Source organism: Dendrobates tinctorius, unplaced genomic scaffold, assembly GCF_039654945.1.
Source record: "Dendrobates tinctorius isolate UK_male_01 unplaced genomic scaffold, ASM3965494v1 ptg000063l, whole genome shotgun sequence".
Lineage (NCBI taxonomy): Eukaryota > Metazoa > Chordata > Amphibia > Anura > Dendrobatidae > Dendrobates > Dendrobates tinctorius.
This window is the reverse complement of record NW_027361731.1, coordinates 24,834,561-24,852,982: the sequence shown is the minus strand read 5'-3', so window position 1 is coordinate 24,852,982 and position 18,422 is coordinate 24,834,561. Positions and strand designations below refer to the sequence as shown.

The 18,422-nt window shown below is 45.6% G+C and overlaps 1 protein-coding gene across 17 annotated transcripts in view; it reads right to left on the bottom strand.

Moving 5' to 3' along the window:
- Positions 1-18,422, bottom strand: part of SHISA6 (shisa family member 6) — a 470,754-nt gene that overhangs the window by 227,199 nt on the left and 225,133 nt on the right. For 7 of the 17 annotated variants that reach the window (XM_073579679.1, XM_073579678.1, XM_073579675.1 and 4 more), the window contains one exon: positions 15,568-15,666. The exons of 4 other annotated variants lie outside the window; for them this stretch is intronic. In XM_073579679.1, coding sequence (XP_073435780.1) covers positions 15,568-15,666 — 99 coding nt within the window. The remainder of the gene's footprint in view (positions 1-15,567; positions 15,667-18,422) is intronic. 6 more of the 17 variants (XM_073579680.1, XM_073579677.1, XM_073579688.1 and 3 more) reach the window with 1 other exon arrangement.

Below are 18,422 nucleotides of genomic sequence, written 5' to 3'. Positions count from 1 at the left end.
GGAACATGTACGTGACAAATCTAAAACTAGCTATACGGAGGAACTGTTGAATAACTTTACCAAGGCATTTCGAGGATTTTCATAACTCGGATTCAAGCCTGCTTACACTGAGAGCTATTGACCAGGTATCAATGGGTCGAGGGGGTGATCTATTCAAGAGGCTGGCGCAGATTGAAAGCCACTGGATATAACGTCGGTAAGACATTAACACCACGGCCGCAATCCATGGCGTCCAAATGGATGGGTTATGTCGGTGGCGCATGCGCCGCTAAAACCGGAAGTGATCTCAATAGAGACGGAACTCTTTGAAAGACACACACCTCCTAAACTAAGCTTGCCATTGGTTGTCCCCACTATTTAATGAGCTCACCCCTTCCCCCTAGCGTTCACCTCCTGACGAAGGGACGAAACGCGCGTTGGAGCGCTCGGGGACGCCACATACAGGAGACCACCACACATGTAAGTGTTTTTCTAATTTATCTTATATAGCCTAATTTGGACACGGCTGGTATCGGGTACAGGAAACTCTATTGGCTATAGGAAAGGATTTTATACTGGCACTTTCCATGAGCTGTAGGTGCATTTATGTTGGTTATTTCCCCTATTATTGATAAGTAGTGACCTTTTATAATCTATTAGGAAGTTTTTTGTATGAATATTCTGTGAATTACTCCGAGGGAGTTAAATAAAGGATAAATTGTATTGGCACTCTGTACTGGATTTTCTCTTTTGTGCTTACTGACATACTTCACACTGCTTATAAAACTATGTATGCAAGAAGCCCCTGAGCTCCCCCTAGTGGTGTCTGCAGTTACACAGACTTTTACCATGTAACTCTTCATCAATGCATGGAGTTTGGAACTCTGCTTCTGAGAAACAGAAAAGTATGTGAACCCTACCAAATAATGTGACATATACAGTATGTCAGTCACATGTCAGGTGTGGGAGTATAAAGTGGGCTCAGGAGGTGAGACCTCTCCGTACAGGCAGTGTTTTATAGCCTCTTTTCATGCCATTTGGCTTTTCTGACTGATGGGCCACTCAGGGATGAGCGGACTGCAGCTGCAGGATTTCCCTTGTGTATCTGTGAGACTGCATGCTGTGAGAGGGGAGAGGGGGCTGAAGTGAAGGACTTCTCATTGGCTTAAAGTGGTGGGTGTTGATGTAACATCACTTCAAGAAAAGCCCCATTCAGTGATGCAGTTTCTGAGGAATGTCCTGCAGCTGCAGCCTTTCCTTTGTGTGTCTGTGAGATTGCATGCTGTGAGAGGGGAGATGGAGCTGAGGTTAGTGACTTTTCATTTGTTTACAGTGCTGAGAAGAGCTCACTCAGGACTGCAACTTTTGGAGGATGAGCGGACTGCAGCTGCAGCCTTTAACTTGTGTCTGTTAGACTGCATGCTGTGAGAGAGGAGAGGGAGCTGAAGTGTGTGACTTCTTATTGGCTTAAAGAGCTGAGCCATGGCATTGAACTTGTTTGACTCTAAGAAGAGCCCTCCCAGAAATATATCTGCTGGGGAAAGAGGGAGCTGCAGCCTTTTCCTTGTATCTGTTAGACTGCATGCTGTGAGAGAGGAGAGGGAGCTGAAGTGAGTGACTTCTTATTGGCTTAAAGAGCTGAGCCATGGCATTGAACTTGTTTGACTCTAAGAAAAGCCCTCCCAGAAATATATCTGCTGGGGAAAGAGGGAGCTGCAGCCTTTTCCTTGTATCTGTTAGACTGCATGCTGTGAGAGAGGAGAGGGAGCTGAAGTGAGTGACTTCTTATTGGCTTAAAGAGCTGAGCCATGGCATTGAACTTGTTTGACTCTAAGAAAAGCCCTCCCAGGAATATATCTGCTGGGGGAAGAGGGAGCTGCAGCCTTTTCCTTGTATCTGTTAGACTGCATGCTGTGAGAGAGGAGAGGGAGCTGAAGTGAGTGACTTCTTATTGGCTTAAAGAGCTGAGCCAGGGCATTGAACTTGTTTGATTCTAAGAAGAGCCCTCCCAGAAATATATCTGCTGGGGGAAGAGGGAGCTGCAGCTGCAGCCTTTTCCTTGTGTTTGTGAGTCTGCATGCTTTGAGAGGGGAAACATTAATGCAGGTGCGTGGGATTGATGAATCTCATGAATATGTAAGGTAAGGTGTAGATCTGTAGAGTACTGTGCCTTTCGCACACATACCCTGCCCACGAATACTCCTGACTATTTTTAGTGACAGCAACCCTTGCTCATAGGTGCGGAATATTTATTTTCCCCAGAACTGTCTATTTCCTGAGAATCTGTCATGAAGGTAATTTTGTTAATATTTATGAAGTGACAGATCTGTGAAGATACATTAAAAGTTCTCCACAAAAGACCAGCGTAAACAATATGGGAACAGTCAGCAGCAGGAATCCTGCCGGGTGCCGAGGGCTTCTACGACGCTTACAGGCATAACACAAATGGCACATGTTTTATTCAACCCCACTCCCATAATGAAAAGATAAAAAAATATTCATTATTTTAATCAGTTTCAATTAGACATCTCTCTGGTAAATATGTGTAAATCATGAGGCCCCCTACCTTCTCCAATCTACTGTCTCGAAAGGAGATGTACGTGAGATACCACGCTGTGCCATCAGTTCAGTAAAGGTGTTTTACAAAACATTGTATTTGGAAGGAAACTTTTGACGTATCAGGTCTTTGTGTGTCAGGAAAAAGTCACTTTTCTTAAAGGAATTGTCCTGAGCTTGCATCATCGACTTTACATACAGGGTGTCTATCTCAAGATCATCTGAAACTTTTCCAGATTGTTCCTAGGCTCCAGGCAACCCAAGTAGAATTGTATCCTTAGCTCAACAGTTTAGTTCCATGAAGCACTGTCAATGAAACTTAATTTTTAGCTTCTCCTAAAGACATCCACTATCTATATGACCTTACACCAAACACACTGTGTCCTCCTAAAATGAAGAGGTCTATGACTCGTAATAATTGTTTCTGAAGTTATTGGTGGCTATAGTAATCCATGAGATCATCCACTCAGTGGTCTTAGACCATCCACTGATGTCCTACCGTAATGGGGAAATCTACAACCTGAACTTATTGAGTCCTTAGTCCTTTGTGGCTACAGTTATACCTGAGGACATCCACTAAATAACACTTTATCATCTGCTTGTGTCCTACCACAATGGGGAAATCCATAACTCAAGTTAGTTGGATCTTAACTCTTTGGTGGATAAAATTATCCATGATGACATTCTCTAAATGATCTTAGACCATCCATATGCATCCTTCCACAATGGGGAGAGCCACAACTTGAGCTTGTTGAGTCAGTAGTCCTTTGTGGCTACAGTGATCCCAGAGGGCATCCATTAAGCAATACTAGACCATCTACTTGTGTCCTACGACAATAGGAAAATCCATAACTTAAATTAGTGGGGTCTGAAGTCCTTGATGGCTATAATGATCCCTGCGACCATTCACTAAATGATACTAGACCATCTGCTTGTGTCCTTGCACAATGGGGAGATCCATAACTCAAGTTAGTTGGATCTGAAGTCTTTGGTGGCTATAATTATTACTGAGGACATCCAATAAATGATCTTAGACCATCCACATGCGTTTTACCACAATGAGGAGATTCACAGTATGAGCTTGTTGGGTTCCTAGTCCTTTGTAACTACAGTTATCTATGAACACATCCGCTATATGACCTTAGTGTGACGCTAGTTGTTACGGTTCTAGGTAAGAACCAGAGAGTGGACCCTCTGGGTCGTGGCTCCAGAGCCCCCGAGGGCGAGCGGCCCAGGTGATGACCACCCCCTATACAGGGAGTGTTAGGGGCAGGCCCAAGGGGGGTGAGACCACGACAGCCGGAACCAAAGGGACGACCCAGGGAGTGTACAGAGGGAAAGGCCAAAGGATACTGACTAGAGTAGACCCGGAGCAGGAGGGAGCAGAACGTAGGGAACCAGGACCGATCAGGATGGAGCCAGGGCAGGAACGCTGGAAGAAAGAAGGAAGGAAGGTTAGGGGGAACTGACCTAGGGGTTCAGATGGAACCCTAGCTAAGGGGCTACTGATGACAGTAGCAGGGAAGGACCAGGCGAAGGTCAGGCACGGAGGCAGCAGAGGGAACTGAGCGGGGGTCTAGACGGGGCTATGGGGCAGAGAGCAGAGCGCAGACTAGGAGAGAGGGGGGACCTGAGAGTCGGAGCGACGCTGCGCAGGAACGCTAAGCGCCACAGAGAGAGACAAACAGGCGTCTTACCATTCAAGACGCCAGACAGAAATACCCGGTGGGCGCCGCCATGTTGGGGCGGAGCCACCGGGTCACGTGCTCCCAGGATGCCCCGCGGTCAGAAACGAGCGAGTGCGCATGTGCGCACCTCTGACGCGCCGTGACCCTGCAAAGCCAGACAGGGCACGGCGCGAGGAAGAAGGAGGGATGCACCAGGAGGAGGGGGACCCCAGGTGAGCATCGGGGCGCGTAATAGTACCCCCTCTCTTACTCCCCTCCTTCTTCAGGCGGGATAGAAACCTTCTCATGATATGAGGAGCATTGATGTTCTCCCGGGGCTCCCATGACCTTTCCTCAGGACCGAATCCTTCCCAATCTACCAGAAAGAAGGTTCTACCTCGGACGGTCCTCTTTGCCAGGATGTCCCTGACATCAAAGACGTCCCCAGCGGAGCTAGGTTGCGGAGCGTGGGACGAGGCTGGCTGAAAGCGATTAAACACTGTGGGTTTGAGAAGCGAGACATGGAAAGTGTTGGGGATCCGCAGGGAGGCAGGCAATTTTAGTTTATAGGTTACATCATTGATGCGAGTCAAAACCTCAAAGGGGCCAACGTAACGTGGACCTAACTTATAAGAGGGGATTTTAAGTCGGAGGAAGCGCGAGGACAGCCAGACCTTATCGCCTGGATGATAAGGAGGGGTGTCCAGGCGCCTCTTGTCGGCGTATCTTTTCATCCGATCGCTAGCTCTCTCAAGGGACTTTTTAGTCTCCTCCCAAATTTTAGAGAATTCTGAGGACAAGGAGTCCGCCGCCGGCACGTCCGAGGTGGGGGACACGGGAAGGGGAATGCCCGGATGCTGCCCAAAAACTACAAAAAAGGGAGATTTGGAAGAGGACTCGTTGGGGTGATTGTTGTGAGCAAATTCCGCCCAGGGAAGCAGTGAGACCCAGTTACTTTGGTGTGCATTAGAAAAATGTCGAAGATAAGTGGTTAACACCTGATTGATCCGCTCCACTTGGCCGTTGGATTGTGGATGATAGGCGGAGGAGAAATCCAGAACTACCCCCATTGAGCTAGAGAGAGCTCTCCAGAAACGAGAGGTGAATTGAACACCACGGTCGGAAACGATGTGCTGGGGAAAACCATGAAGTCGGAAAACATGATGCACGAAGATCTTCGCCAACTCGGGCGCAGAAGGCAGACCAGGTAGCGGGATGAAATGAGCCATTTTGGAAAAACGGTCTACCACCACCAAAATGACAGAGCAACCGGAAGATGGAGGTAGATCCGTGACGAAATCCATGGCGATGTGGCTCCAGGGAACTGATGGAACCGGCAAAGGATGTAAGAGACCAGAGGGTAGCTGTCGTGGAATCTTATTCCGGGCGCAGGATGAGCAAGAAGCGGTAAATTCCAGGACATCCTGGCGGAGTGAAGGCCACCAATAATGGCGGGAGATGAGGGATAGAGTCCTCTTGGCTCCGACATGCCCGGCGACCTTAGAAGAGTGTCCCCAGTGCAGAACCCTTACTCTGTCATGGTCCAATACCAAGGTCTTGCCTGGTGGTGGGTTGACCAAACTTAGAGGGGCTAGGGTGACGATCTTTGCTGGATCGATGATGTGAGCGGGACTCTCCTCTTCATCGGTCGGGAGAAATGATCTTGATAGGGCATCAGCTCTGATGTTCTTATTACCCGGACGAAAGCGGAGCTCGAAATCAAAGCGTCCAAAAAATAGGGACCATCGGGCTTGCCGGGGATTGAGCCTTTGGGCAGACTGAACATAGGCCAAATTCTTGTGGTCGGTAAATATCGTAAAGGGATGGACAGCTCCTTCGAGAAGGTAACGCCATTCCTCTAAAGCCAGTTTGATTGCCAGTAGTTCCTTGTCCCAAATGGAGTAATTGCGTTCGGGGGGAGAAAAGGCTTTAGAAAAGAACCCACAGGTGACAGTCCGGCCAGAGGAGGTTCTTTGCAGGAGAACCGCCCCCGCTCCCACGGAGGATGCGTCGACCTCGAGAATGAAGGGTCTCTCGGCATCAGGACGGTGGAGAACGGGCGCTGTAGCGAATTCTCTCTTCAGAGTTTGAAAAGCGTCTTCTGCCTCGGGAGGCCAGAGGCGGGGATTGGCTCCTTTGCGCACGAGAGCAGAGATGGGCTTGGTTATGGTGGAAAAATGAGGAACGAATTGCCTATAATAGTTAGCAAAGCCGAGAAAGCGTTGAATGGCTTTGAGACCAAGGGGACGGGGCCAGGCCAGGATCGTGGACACTTTCTCGGGATCCATCCTCAATCCAGACTTCGAAACGATATACCCAAGGAACGGCAGAGACGGTTGTTCGAAGGCGCATTTCTCCAACTTGGCAAATAGGTGATTCTCCCTTAGACGCTGCAACACTTGCCGTACATCTCGTCGATGGGTGGAGAGATCTGGAGAGAAGACAAGAATGTCGTCAAGGTAAACCACGACACAGGAGTAAAGGAGATCCCGAAAAATATCGTTAATGAGCTCCTGGAATACCGCTGGTGCGTTACAGAGGCCAAACGGCATCACCAGGTATTCATAGTGACCGTCACGGGTGTTGAATGCGGTCTTCCACTCATCCCCAGCGCGAATTCGGACCAAGTTATAGGCTCCTCGAAGATCAAGTTTGGTAAATATTTGCGCCCCTCTCAGGCGATCAAAGAGTTCGGGGATGAGGGGTAACGGGTACTTGTTCTTAATCGTGATGCTGTTCAGACCTCTGTAATCAATGCACGGGCGGAGCGACCCGTCCTTCTTCTTGACGAAAAAGAAGCCTGCGCCCGCAGGAGAGGAAGACTTCCGTATGAATCCCTTGGCTAAGTTCTCTTGAACGTATTCCGACATGGCTTGCGTCTCTGCCGGCGAGAGCGGATAAATCCTACCCCGCGGAGGGGTGGCTCCAGGGACGAGCTCGATGGGGCAATCATAGGGTCAGTGAGGCGGAAGGTTCTCGGCCTCCCTCTTGTCAAAAACATCCGAAAAAGAGCTGTAAGCAATGGGCAACCCGGAGGGTAAGGAGGGGGAAGGAGAACCACCCACGGGACGTACCGGCAGCAGACACCCAGACCTACAGGACTCCCCCCAGCGCAGGATATTACCCTTATGCCAGTCTAAGGTAGGGCCGTGGGCTCGTAACCAGGGAAGGCCTAGAAGGATAGGGTGAGAGATGCTCGCTAGGACATAAAAAGCAATCCTCTCCTTGTGTAGGGCCCCTACCTGGAGTTCTACCTCATGGGTGACCAAGGTAATGGTCTCTTGGAGAGGTTTACCGTCCACGGAAGCAAGGATCCGTGGAGTTTCTAAGGTCTTGACCGGGACCGAAAATTTAAGAACCTCTTTGAGCCTAATAAAATTTCCCGCTGCGCCAGAATCCACATAGGCTGCCAGAGAAAAACGTTTTCCACCAACGTGCAACAAGACAGACAGAGTGAGGGGTAGAGAGGTATCATACACACCTAGGGAGGCCTCTCTTACCTGACCTAGGCGGAGGAGTTTTCCGGACGTTCCGGGCAGGTACGGACCAGATGGGAGTCACTACCACAGTAGAAGCAGAGACCGTGAGTGCGTCTTTCCTCCCGGCGTTGTCCAGATACCTTAAGCCGGTCTACTTGCATGGGTTCAGGCATGGCAGCAGAAGCGGATATTCCGGGCCGGAGACAGGGTAGACCGCGGATGGTTGGGGAAGCACGGGGAAGTCTCCTCTCGCGAGCACGTTCCTGGAACCGAAGGTCGATACGTGTGGCTAGCGAAATGAGATCTTCTAAGGCAGTGGGAGTATCCCGCCCAGCTAACTCATCCTTAATTCGACCCGCGAGGCCTCGCCAAAAGGCCCCTACCAAGGCCTCGTTATTCCATCCCAAATCAGAAGATAAGGTTCAGAATCGGATGGCATACTGACCCACGGTTTGGGACCCTTGGTGGAGGTTAAATAAAGATTCCGTAGTAGAGGCCAGGCGACCCGGCTCGTCGAACACTCGACGAAACGTCTCGAGAAAAGTACTTAGCTGGGAGACTACCGGATCATCACGTTCCCAGAGGGGGTTAACCCACGCTAAAGCGTCTCCCTCAAGATGGGAGACAATAAACGCCACCTTAGCCCGCTCAGTGGGATATTGCAGGGGCAGGAGTTCGAAATGGAGGCGGCATTGATTCAGGAAACCTCGGCACAGCTTGGGATCCCCGTTATAGCGGGGCGGCTTAGCTAAACGGGGTGGCGGGTGAGGCGCCTGGGCTGGAACGGGGGCTGCAGCAGCCGACTGTAAGGAGAGTAGGCGGTCATCTATGGAGGCCATATAACTGAGGATATGGGTCTGGGTATCTCTTTGCTGGGCCAGTTCCTGCTGCAGTCCAGCCAGTTGGGAGGCATTCCCAGGGTCAGAGGACTGGAGCCCCGAAAGACGAGAATCCATGGATTTCATGAAAGCCATGATACGAGTTTGATTCTCCCGCAAAAACAGCAACTCCTTTTGAGCCGCAGCGGCTCCAGCGGGGTCCATGGCCTGTTTGTTCTGTTACGGTTCTAGGTAAGAACCAGAGAGTGGACCCTCTGGGTCGTGGCTCCAGAGCCCCCGAGGGCGAGCGGCCCAGGTGATGACCACCCCCTATACAGGGAGTGTTAGGGGCAGGCCCAAGGGGGGTGAGACCACGACAGCCGGAACCAAAGGGACGACCCAGGGAGTGTACAGAGGGAAAGGCCAAAGGATACTGACTAGAGTAGACCCGGAGCAGGAGGGAGCAGAACGTAGGGAACCAGGACCGATCAGGATGGAGCCAGGGCAGGAACGCTGGAAGAAAGAAGGAAGGAAGGTTAGGGGGAACTGACCTAGGGGTTCAGATGGAACCCTAGCTAAGGGGCTACTGATGACAGCAGCAGGGAAGGACCAGGCGAAGGTCAGGCACGGAGGCAGCAGAGGGAACTGAGCGGGGGTCTAGACGGGGCTATGGGGCGGAGAGCAGAGCGCAGACTAGGAGAGAGGGGGGACCTGAGAGTCGGAGCGACGCTGCGCAGGAACGCTAAGCGCCACAGAGAGAGACAAACAGGCGTCTTACCATTCAAGACGCCAGACAGAAATACCCGGTGGGCGCCGCCATGTTGGGGCGGAGCCACCGGGTCACGTGCTCCCAGGATGCCCCGCGGTCAGAAACGAGCGAGTGCGCATGTGCGCACCTCTGACGCGCCGTGACCCTGCAAAGCCAGACAGGGCACGGCGCGAGGAAGAAGGAGGGATGCACCGGGAGGAGGGGGACCCCAGGTGAGCATCGGGGCGCGTAATACTAGTCACTTCTCACGGCCAAGCCGTGAGTCAGGATGGTCAAGGAGTCCAAGGTCAGAAGCCAGGAGGGAAGAGACAAAAGCATGGTCAGGTAACGTTCCGAGGTCAGAATACCAGGAGTATAACAGATCAGAGCAGAAAGGGTTAAACAATCAGATGGTCAGAACAAAGTACAAGGTCAGGCAACAAAAGATGAAGTATACAGAACGCAAGGCACTAGAAGCACAAACCTCACTTATTGAATGTACATCTGGCAGAGGTCTGGAGAAACAGCTCAGTTAAGTAGCATGGCAATCACCTGGTACAATAAACACTTGGAGACAGCCAGCACCCCCCAGTCTCAGATTGGATAGTTGAGCTGTCAATCAACATACTAACAGTTGAGCACTCCCCTGTAATCAAAGTCTCTGTACTGGATTGGACAGCCGAGCTGTCAGTAAATGCATCCCAGACACACTGAGGGGTGGAACCGTGACACTTAGACCATCCACGTGTTTTCCTACTACAATGAAGATATTTGGGTTCCTATTTCCTCACGGCCAAAGTTGTCCTTAAAGACATTGCCACCTATACCATCAACACTTCCCTTTCCTCAAATTACAATTTTGAGTTTTAAAATGGAATCTCGGTACACATGTTTTGTGATATTCTATGGAAAATCTTGACACATGGTATCATTGAAAATAATCCCCTGCCAACGGAGTAACTCAAAATCACCTTTTTATGAAAGCAAGTGAACTTGGTGCCACTCATGTCGGGATATGTCGAGGTAGGTGGAAACGTAAGACGGACACCATTCTTTATGTTCATAACTAATGTAGAGAAACCTTGGTGTCAACACCTTCTAGAAAACCAAGTCACGGTGAAAACTCAATATTCGTCCGGAAGACGTCACCTCTGAACCTCTGTGTCTATCTTAAGATTGCAGAGTTTGTATAATTTAGTAAATAGTTAACGGCGCGGTCATGACCCTGTTTAGTTCCATCAACCCGTCTTCGATGAAAGGTATATGCAATATTGAAATGTTCCTGAAAAGCGAGGAGCTCTTCTTTGAAGTGCCTACATCTTCTATGGGGGAGGCTGTGTCTTCTCTTCCCATCAAGTCTGAATATAACAATTATTTCTTCATTTTGAATTCCGGTTTCTGTCTCTTTGATAATTCATGTGTTTTTTTTAACCTCATGTTTTTGATTTTTATTCTTCTCTCTTCAGAGAATGTCATCTTATTCCTCGATTTAAGCTCCGGAATATTAACGCTCTGATCTCGGAATAATATCTGAGTTGACAAACCAGTCTTGCATTTCAAATCTCAAGTTATTGGGTGGGAAGACGTGAATATTATATTCTGCATCTGTTCTGGTGTAGGTGCATCTGCTGAATAGGTTTTTACTGTAAAGAAATGTGAGTGCTTATTGCTTCTCCGATAACGGAATCGAGGGGCCTTAAAGGGCAAGTGCATGGACTTCAGATATGGATTTGATAAAAAAATATATATAGACATATTTTATTGCCATAAAGTTGAGACTTACAATTTTTCTATGAAAATAATGCCGACTTATACATGAAATAGGGAAGATTAGCTATGGGGGGATAGTTGGGTCACCTTCAAACACATTAGCTGGTCAGCAGGTCCTGCCGAAATCAGTGGGTTTGATAGACCCTTGGCTAATGTGATGGCTATCTTGGGAGTTTCTGGTTAATACTACCTGGTCCTGCTGATTAGTGGCTACCTTCCCAATCAGTTCAGACTATCTCATTTATTCTCCCTTTGAAACCACCTACTAAGGTTCTCGAAAAAACCCAAAAGACAAACCAAAAGTAATCTTACATCAAGAACTACTATTGAACAGACAATAGTGGACCTAAGAGAGGACACATTACCAAAAATCACATTTTCAGAATTTTTTTAGTGAATTGGAGACCTTCCCCCTTTTTGGATGTTCCACCATTATAACATACTTCCCCCTTTTTGGAGGTTCCACCATTATAACATGTCCCTCTACTAGGGTCCACATAAATCAAATGTGATTTTGTGAGGAAGCCAGTAGTTGATATTCAGTTTTTCTGCACAACTTTAAGGGAGTAATGAAGTGATATTAATGTCAATACGCATCATAAGGGAACCAGTTGTAGGCGTTGAATTCCCCCCACAGCACTCCAAGGGGAGGAATGTAGTATTACAATGTTAACCAACAGCAGGTGCTCAAATACACTGCAGCTTTCCCTCCCTAGAGAATAAATGAAGAATTACAATGTCAAGAAGTATCACAGGGAAGCCAACAGTAGGTATCAATTTTCCCCACAGCACTCCCAGAGGATGAATGAAGCATTACATTTTCAATTAACCTCTAAGGGAAGCCATTAATTAGTGTTCAGTTCCTTCCGACACTCCCAGATGATAAATGAAGGATTACAATCTCAATAAATATCACAAGGAAGCCATTAGTAGGAGTACAGTTTTCTCACAGCACACCCAGAGGATGAATGAAGTATTGCAATGTCAATATGTATAACCAGGAAGCGAACTGTAGGTGTAGTTTCCCCACAGCACTCCCAGAGGATGAATGAAGCATTACATTTTCAAGTAGGCTCACGGGGAAGCCATTAATAGGTGTTTCTCCCAACACTCCCAAAGGGTAAATGAAGGCTTACAATATCAATAAACATCACAGAGAAGCCATTAGTAGATTTTCAATTTCCCAACAGAGTATAAATGCAACTTTACAATGTCAATGACCATTACCGGGAAACCATTAGTAGGTGTTCCATTTCCCCACAGCACTCCCAGAGGATAAATACAGTATTACAATATCAATATTAATAGACTGTGTAATGCACATAAATGTGGGATCTTCCAAAGCAGGCGATGTGCTTAACTGGACAATGCTTTTAAGCAAATAGTTGATGAATGTAACCATAAAATATTCTTTTGAGGGTAATTCTGAAAGTTTAGTGATCACTTAATTAACAATATGATCTATGGTATAATTTTTTATTTTTTTTTTCCCTAAAGAGAAAATAAAAGTTGTCAGTACCGCCTGGTTAGGCAGACTCTAAATGTCACTTTCAGATGAGAAATCTGCTTTAATAGAACCTTTAAATGTCAACAATTTGAGTTCAGTTATTGTGTATGAGAAGAATCCCGACAGGTCAGATGTCCACATCGCGAATAAAATCTGAATTTTGCTGCTATCTAATCAGATTTAATATGAAACTTGCTTGGAGAAGGGAGACAATTACTGACAACGGCTTTCTGTAGTACGGTTAATGAAAAGAATAAAATACTTAATACGAGGTGTTCGCCAATAACTTGTAATTATGTCATTAAATGCGCAATTGAGATAATGACGGATTGAGCGGGGATCAAAAAATATACAAAGATTGGTCAAGTATAAACCATGCAGAAAAGCTTAGAAGTACGGCACATGGAACACTGATTACTGATGAAGGGTGCACAATAAAGACGACTGGATGACTGGCGGGTACAGAACGGAAGGAAGGTGCATAATTAAAAACACACATTTTACGGTGGGGTTCAACGTCCTTCAAGACCATCACAAGACATCTCTGCCCACAATGTTATACTACTATTCTGCAATCCGTAAAGCCATCTATAGACATTTTTTTTAAAAGTTACACGTTTTTGAAAGGTTCGGCCAACTATTTAATCAAATGACTATTCCTGAAGCCAACCATCCAATGATATTAGGAGAAAATTTGATGGACAACAATGGAATTTTTCAACCTTTCATCGATGAATGTAGACTCTTTATGGACTCGATATAGATGGACTTGTTCACGGACCTTAAATCGACCCAATGAGTCTTAAATCTATGATGTGAATGATTGTCCAACCAGCAGATCTTCCTCTAATAACTATGACCAGCTTATAGTGTGGTAGAAACGCTAAAATAATCCATATATTGATATGAAGAACCTAACATTTCACCACAGTTCCAAAATAAAGAGTTTCATTCAATTTTACATTTGACTTCACACATTCTTTGAAATTCTCAAGCACGGTCTCGATTGTTGAAGGACTGTAAAACGTTCAAGAGACACCATTCATCTGCTTCTTCTATTGACCTCAGCATTGACCACCATTTTGAGACATATAAGATCCAGAGTTATCAAATTACTAAAACCTCAAGGTCAACCCCTGAGTTAGGAAATTACTAAGAGCTCGAGGTCAATCACTGAGTATTCAAATTACCAATACCTCGAGGTCAACCGCTGAGTTAAGAAATTATTAAAAAGTTAACATCAACCATTGAATTTTCAAGCTACTAAGAACTCAAGGTCAGATACTGAGTTATCAAATTACTAAAAACTTGAGATCAACCACTAAGTTAAAAAATGACTAAGATATTACTGTCAATCACAGAGTTAAGAAATGACTAAGAACTCAAGGTCAACATTTTAAGTTCTAAAATGACTAAAAACATCAACTACTAATTTAATGAATTACTAAGAACTCAAGGTCAATCGCTGAGTTAAATTACTAAGTGTCATGATCCAGGTTGGATGATGACAGATTTTGCACAGGTAACCTTTTTTTTTTCCTTTAAGCTGTTGGCTTAAAGTTAGTTTTGCCCCCGGTGGCCGTTAGGGTAATTACACTGTGGTTGTTTTAGTTCTAGTTTTGCCCCCGGTAGCCATTAGGGTCATTGCAATCTGGTTACTTTGGTTCAGTTGCCCCCGGTGGCCGCTAGTGTTATTGCACGTGATAATGAAGCAGGTGTGATACCCTGGCTCCTACCTATAAAGGAGTTGCAGGTGGTCTCACTCACGTTTGGTGATATTGCTCATTTCCAACCAACTCTGGTGAAGGAAGGAACTACAGAGGGGAATTCCTGGCAGCTCAGGGGAGCTCTGGTGTAATAGCTTCAGGCGGAAGCTGAATTCAGGTGTCGAGCTTCAGGGGTGAAGCTGAACTTTGGTGTTGTTCTCTGTTGCTGGGAGTAATAGCAACAGAGCAAAGCTAAGTGGTGTTTTTCCCTGTTTGCTACTTTCCTTGTGTGTGTATTAGTGCAGTGGTGGGATTAGTTTCTGCAAGGGATAGGTGCAGGGCGAACTAGGGATTTGAGGTATCCAGCTCTTCGCCAGGTGCGGAACCTGCCTAGGGATCGTCAGGAGTGTAGGGACACTGACTCAGGGGAGTGCAGGAGGTCTCCATGTCCCCGTTCCCTATTGCAGGGCCCTCCATTGTAACGGTTTCCCCGGTGTTTCCCTTAACTCTGTTTAAATTCGTCCTGCTGGAGGCGGTGTATCCAGGGTCACGGGTGTTATAGAAATTCGCCTGCTGGAGGCAGTGTATCCAGTCACACATGACATTACACTAAGAACTCAAGGTCAACTACTAAGAAAATTACCAGGAACTTGAGGTCAACTACTGAGGTAAGAAATTACTAAGAACTTGAAGGTCAACCACTGAGTTAACAAATTAGTAAGATCTTGTAGTCAAATGATTAAGAAGTCGAGGTCGACCATTGAGTTTACAAATTACTAAGAGCTCAAGGACAACCAATAATTTACCAAATTTCCAAGAAATCAAGGGCAACCACTAAGCTAAGAAATTGCTAGAAACTGAAGATCATCCACTTAAGATGGTTCAAGGTCAAAGGAATGGCCAAAGTATTCAAAGATTTATCACAAGTCCCTAAATGACCACCATCTGAGGAGACTGACCTACACCAGTGCATCATTGTGTCCTCTACTCCAGTATGTGGTTGGGTTGACTGGTGTGACTTTTCCTTACAAATTCTTGATATAAAGAATCTGTAATTCCGAGTACTATTTTCAAAAGAATACCAAAGATTCAAGATGAAGAAGATATAATTTGCTCAAAAGCCTAAAGTGGCCAAGATGTTGCTGCTATCAGTGACAATGAAAACAATTCTGAGTGTAACCCCCACCGGTGGACTGACATTAGACAACGAGTTACGTAACGACCTAGACTTGATAGCTAAGCTTAACTGATTGAACATTTGCAAGTAATGGAACGATGGTGGGCGCTGCAGTCACGGTAAAATGTATGAGAACGAGGATAAAAGCGTTGTACTGTACCCTTGAGATGTCCTCTTCCCAGAGTGACGAATCCTGAAGAAATAAAGTTGTGAAGGTCCGGTCCTCCGCTCCGATAGATGTCTTTCCCATAGTGTCCTGCTGAGAGAAATTAACCAATTACACCACCATAGCTGGAAACCAGTGAGCATAATATGACCAGAAGGTCCTGCAGAACCAGTATTGGCCAGTCGGTGTGGTAGAGAGATTCTGGTACTGATTCATAGACTATCCTAGGGCCTCATTTGTAATGTAACGGAATTTTTTTTAAATATGGAATAAGGAATCCATAAGGACTTCTTAGCATTTTCTCCTATATGTGTGGTGGTGTAATGAGTAAACCGGAAAAAATCCAGATAAATGGAGTTAGGAATTTATCATGAGATTGGCTAAAAGTTGGGTGTGTGATGTTCTTTTCTCTTCCTGGCAATAGCTACCAGCGATTAAACACAGAGGTCACCATAGATGACATCGTTCAGTTCTCTTAAAAAATTAGCGGCATGCGTCCTGCAGTACCACCACTGACCAGTAGAGACTGTAGTAAAGTCTCCATAATTTGTGGACTATTATAGGTCAGGATTGTGTTGTGCTTCTCCCGTTCCTAGGGGATACGGTGGCCCTGGCATACAGTATGTGTGTAATATTCACCCAGACAATAACATACAAACAATATGCTAGAACATACATGTTAATATAGCATGCTATACACACCCGGTAATATCTGGTCATCATGGCACAGTACACAAGCGATGGAATAGAGCACACACATCCGCAGGGTACAGTACACACAGAATAAAGCCATCGCTGCCACAGAGAAACTGGAAATACCCAACAAGACAGTATAGTATGGGGTTAATAATACGAAGCACGGAGGACACAAAACTGGACCCCAGAGAACATAAAACTGGACCCCGAAGGACTCAAAACTGGACCCCGAAGGACTCAAAACTGGACCCCGGAGGACACAAAACTGGACCCCGGAGGACACAAAACTGGACCCCGGAGGACTCAAAACTGGACTCTGGATGACTCAAAATTGGAACCCGGAGGACACAAAATTGGAACCCGGAGGACACAAAATTTGACTCCGGAGGACTCAAAACTGGACTCTGGAGGACTCAAAACTGGACTCCGGAGGACTCAAAACTGGACTCTGGAGGACTCAAAACTGGACTCCGGAGGACTCAAAATTGGAACCAGGAGGACACAAAACTGGACTCCGGAGGACTCAAAACTGGATCCCGGAGGACTCAAAACTGGACCCTGGAGGACTTAAAACTGGACTCTGTTCTGTCAGCTGCAAAGCAAGCACAGATCAGCAACCCTGGAAATAGGTCAGTGAGTCATGGGGCTTTCCTGGGCAGATGGAAGAGAGAGCAATGTAGAATGTGCGGAAAAGAAGTGACAAGTTATAGAAAATGAGAAAAACAGAGAGGGGGAAGAGACAGAAGATAGATAATAGATATATAAAGGATATATAATAGATATATAGATAATGGATACATAGATAAATAATAAATAGATAGATAATACATACCAGATAGATGATAGATAGATAGATAATATATAGACAGATAATAGATAATAGATAACAGATAACAAGCAGATGATAGATAGATAGATAGATAGATAGATAGATAGATAGATAGATAATGGATAAATAGGTAATAGATAGATAATAGAAAGATAGATAATAGAGAGATAGATGATAGATAATAGACAGATAATAGATAAATAATATAGTTAGATATATAGATAAAAGATGAATAGATAATAGATAGATAATAGATAGATGGATAATATATAATAGATAGATAATAGACAACAGATAGATAATAGATAGATAAATAGATAATAGATAGATAATAGATGATAGATAATAGATAGATGATAGATAATAGATAATAGATAGATAATAGATGATAAATAATAGATAATAGATAGATAATAGATGATAAATAATAGATAATAGATAGATGATAGATAATAGATAAATAGATAATAGATAGATAATAGATAAATAAATAGATAGATAAATAGATAGATAATAGATGGATAAGGCTACTTTCACACTTGCTTTTTTTTGCAGCGCGTTTTTCCCGCAAAAAAACCCATGGAAAATACGCATACAAATGCTGCATTTTTTTTCAAGCATTTTTATGCGCATGCATGAAAAAAACGCAGCGTTTTTATTCATTTGTATGCGTTTTTAGTGCGTTTTTACCGCGTTTGCATTTTTTTCCAACATTAGTTAGCCTCACCAAAAAAAATCAAGATAGGGTTAGGTTTAACACTAACCCAAACCATGACTTTACTAACCCTAACCCTTAACCAAACCATACTAACCCTAATCCTAACCCTTAACCAAACCCAACTAACCCTAACCCAAACCCTAACCCTAACCCTAAACCCTAACTAACCCTAAACTCTAACCCTTAACCAAACCATACTAACCCTAACCCTTAACCAAACCCTACTAACCCTAACCCAAACCCTAACCCTAAACTGTTATGAATGAGTCACCGTAGGAGGCAAAAGCAGAAATACAAGCTAAGTCCAGAAAACCAGAGAAGTTGGCAACTATCAGATTGCAGACCCCTGAACCTATCAACACAACTAGCAGTAGCCGTGGGGGGTTCCTACGATGCCCTAGACCCCTCGATCACAGCCGGAGAATTACATAGGCCTAAAGAAAGAAAGGGGAAATCTAAACTGCCCCAGAGCAGACCGCAAAGCAATAGGCAGCCCCCAACATATAATGATGGTGAAGCAAGATGAAAATACTAACACAGACAGAAAGATAGATTGGGCAAAGACGGGGCCCAAAACTACCTAGATAGGAAAGGACAGGAAGGCTG